At 40.2% G+C, this 3684-nt stretch overlaps 1 protein-coding gene across 2 annotated transcripts in view; it reads right to left on the reverse strand.

The window, feature by feature from the left end:
- Positions 1–3684, reverse strand: part of LOC106870245 (uncharacterized) — a 63910-nt gene that overhangs the window by 38631 nt on the left and 21595 nt on the right. For both annotated transcript variants that reach the window (XM_052966518.1, XM_052966519.1), the window contains one exon: positions 2866–2968. In XM_052966518.1, the coding sequence (XP_052822478.1) occupies positions 2866–2968 (103 nt within the window). The remainder of the gene's footprint in view (positions 1–2865; positions 2969–3684) is intronic.

The following is a 3684-nucleotide window of genomic DNA, read 5'->3' on the forward strand; positions in this document are numbered from 1 at the left end:
TATATATATAGATAGATAGATATATATATGTATATACACAACTGAGTGGACAAACGAAAGAAAGACACTCAACCAATTTATTGGGAGTTATGTGTATGGATCAAAACAGCTTGATTCAAATTGAGTTTTAAGTGTGATGCTAGTCGTCAGCCATTTTGAATTTGAATGACAGAAGTTGATTGCTATTACTGTAAGGTGGGCAGTGATTGGTCAAGGAAAGTCACGTGGTGTCGTGGTGTGATGTTGGTATATGGGTAACAGTTAGTTGGAAAATACTGCATGGCGAACAAGAAATTGACCACGTGGAGGACAGGAAATGGACTAGAAGTCAGTCAGGTTGTGGGAGAGGGAGGAGTAGGAAGGGGTGGCATGTGCAAGTATATAGTTCTAAATGTGGGTGTCTAGATGTGCTCATATAGATTCGTGTGCATGTGTATATTGATACGAGTGTACGCATCTGTACATGGGCACACATGCACATGTCTGCACACACGGACACACTTGGATGAACACATACACATGAATATTCATTTATATGTATATTTTCATGCAGGTTTGCATGCATATCGGTGTGCATGCACACATGCATACACTCGCACATGTGTGTTCACAAGTATACATGTGCAAAACAAGCATTAGGGATTGGTAAATTGGTAAGAGGTGTGAATTGGTAAGGGTTGGGGGTTGGTAAACATTGGGATTAGTAAATAGCAGTCCTGCTCATGGAGCTGGTTGGTAGAAGTGACCTTGGTGCAGGTGGTGTTAAGGTAGTATATCCAGGTTGTCAGCATCAGAGACCTGAAATTTGCCACAAGGGCATATCTCTGATAAATCATATTTCTTGATGGATACTGTGGGTTGTTGGAGGATATGCAGTTTTTTACGGAGGCTGAACTGGCAGTTGGGGGCACTGGGTGAATATGGTGGCTCTCTATCAACAATAGTCCACTTGATGCTGGATATTTCATCTCAGAGATCATTGTGTCTCCAGAGAAAACAAGACAGAAAAGTAGAGTCCTGTCTATCCCTGGATCTGAGTGAGTGCATATGCTGGGAATATCTTCCCTTGAACTCATTATCTGTCATATCTGTAATGCCAATGGATGGTGTAGGGGTGACTCTATATACTATGGCTCTTGGGAGACAAGATCCTTCTAGAGGGCACATGCTGGGGTTTCGAAAGTTGCAGGTTGGGATTGGGGATGGTGTGGGTGCATTTTCACGTCTGTTGATGCATGTTGATACATGCGATGTTGTCTAAGCAGGAGTAGCTCACCTTGACATTATGGAGGTTGAAGAGTTTATAATGCTTATGGCCTCTGGGGAAGTGTTTCTTAATAATTGAAAAGAAGACCCTAGCTATGTTGATGGAAATTTCTAAGCTGAAAGTGGGGGTTGTACCATATAATTCTCTTTCTCCTAATCCTTTTGGGATGAGGAGAGGGTGTTTGGGGGTTGTCCTTGTAAACCCATTCCTAGCCAAAGCATTGATGTAGTGTGGGGCAGCTCTATTAAAGATCTCTCTATTGGCTGAGAGATTAGATAGTTGTTTACTAATGCCTGGAACCAGGTTTCTAATTACAGTGGAAGGATAGTTTGAGTTCTTCTTGATGTATATTGTATCCTCGTTAGGCTTCCTGTACAGGTAATACTTTCTCATACTGAAGTCTAAGGTTACATCCAAGAAATCGACCATAGTCAAGTTGGTGGCAACCGTTATGGACAGGCTAAACTCCTTAAATATTTTTATCAAGTCTTTCCTGAAACAGTGTGGCCGTTCATATGGCTTGAGATAGCCAGGCCATCGTCCCTATAGAGAGCCGACCTATGTGGATGGGTATGTCTCCTGAGGATATCCGAGATGTATAACCTGAAGGGGTTGGTGACTACTAGGCACTATACAGGTATGACAGCTAATGACTTAAAGGGAAGATACTCTCAGCATATGCACTCATTCAGATCCAGGGATAGAAAGAACTCTACTTCCCTGTCTCATTTTCTATGGGGACTCCATGATCTCCAAGATGAAATATCCAGCATCAAGTGGACTACTGTTGACAGAGCACCACCATATTCACCCAGTGCCCCCAACTGTCAGCTCTTCCTCTGCGATAAATTGCATATCCTCCAATAATCAACAGTATCCATCAACAAGAAATACGATTTATTGTATTGCTGTCACCAGAGATATGCCCTTGTGGCAAATTTCAGACCTCTGATTGCTGACAACCTGGATATATCAGTTTAGCACCACCCGTACCAAGGTCGCTGCTACCAACCAGCCCCATGAGCAGGACCCCAACGTTTACCACCCCCAACACATACCAATCCCAAACACTTACCAATTCCCAATGTTTGCCAATCTCCAATGCTTGCTTTGTGTGTGTATATTTGCACATGCATGCATGCAAGTGCACATGTGTATGTGCATGCGTGTGTGCATGCACACTGGTATACATGTATACATGCATGCAAATGTACATCAACAGAATCAAATAATTTAGACAGTAGGAAAAAGCAACTGAAAAAACTGAAATGGGTCCATTGGACCTATTGGTAGACTGAAGGTTAAGCAATATTGACCTAAAAGTCCTTATCCATCTTAGTAAAGTAACTATTCTGTGATTTAATAATTCTTCTCCAAGTAAAAAAATAGTGAAATTATTTAGCTTTCATTTTAGTCATGAGAAATACAATATAGAAAACTATATATGCGTTAATGAATAGGATTTACAGGCAATTAATTAATTGTAACTAAAATTCTACTATTCAAACATCTGGAAATCTATTTCAGAAAGAATTATGCCTCTTTCACTAATAATTTGAATCTGGTTGTGATTGAAAAGGATATATTTGATAACTTACATTTTGCAGTTTTAATTCTTCACTTTTATACTGAGTCATATGTAGATCACTTGCATTTTGCTGTTTTAATTTTTCAGTTATATACTGAGCTGTATGTTGATAACTGTGGGCAGAAAGCAAAATATGTTCCTCATAAAAATGAATGATATACTTTTGTATTCATCCTCAATACATATAACAACAAACTGAACAATAAACAACACGAAGGAAAGAACAAATGCAGTCAAAAGAATACATTGTAAACAAAGCTTTTCATAAACACCTAAAACAAAGTTAGATCAAACAATATGTGAATGATATATAGTGAAACAATAGACACAAGCATAGCTGTGAGATTAAGAAGCTTGCTTCCCAACTATGTGATCTTATGTTCAGTCTCACTACATAACATCTCAGGCAAGTATCTTCTATTATAGCCCTTGGCCAACCAAAGCCTTGTGAGTGGATTTGGTTTCACAGGAACTGAAAGAAGCCTATCTCATTTCGTGTTGCAAGACAGTGTAGGAGAGAGAATAGTGATGTTGTAGGAGAGAAATGTGTTCGCATGGATGATGATACGCTTGCACTAAATGAGGCTGCAAAGAAAGAGGTCTGGAGATGCCACTACGATAGATTGCTTAATAAAGAGAATGAATGGGAGAAAGAGAGCCTGCCGTATGTCGACCCAACAGAGGGACCAGCTATCCGAGTTGACAGTACCAGGGTAGATAAAGCAATTAAGAGTATGAAGACAGGGAAAGCCCCCGGCCCATCAGGAATCATTGCAGAGATGCTCAAAATATCTGGCAGTGTTGGCTACAGCCTAGTCACCCGTATTAC

Source organism: Octopus bimaculoides, chromosome 3 (genome assembly GCF_001194135.2).
Source record: "Octopus bimaculoides isolate UCB-OBI-ISO-001 chromosome 3, ASM119413v2, whole genome shotgun sequence".
In the NCBI taxonomy this organism is placed as follows: Eukaryota; Metazoa; Mollusca; class Cephalopoda; order Octopoda; family Octopodidae; genus Octopus; species Octopus bimaculoides.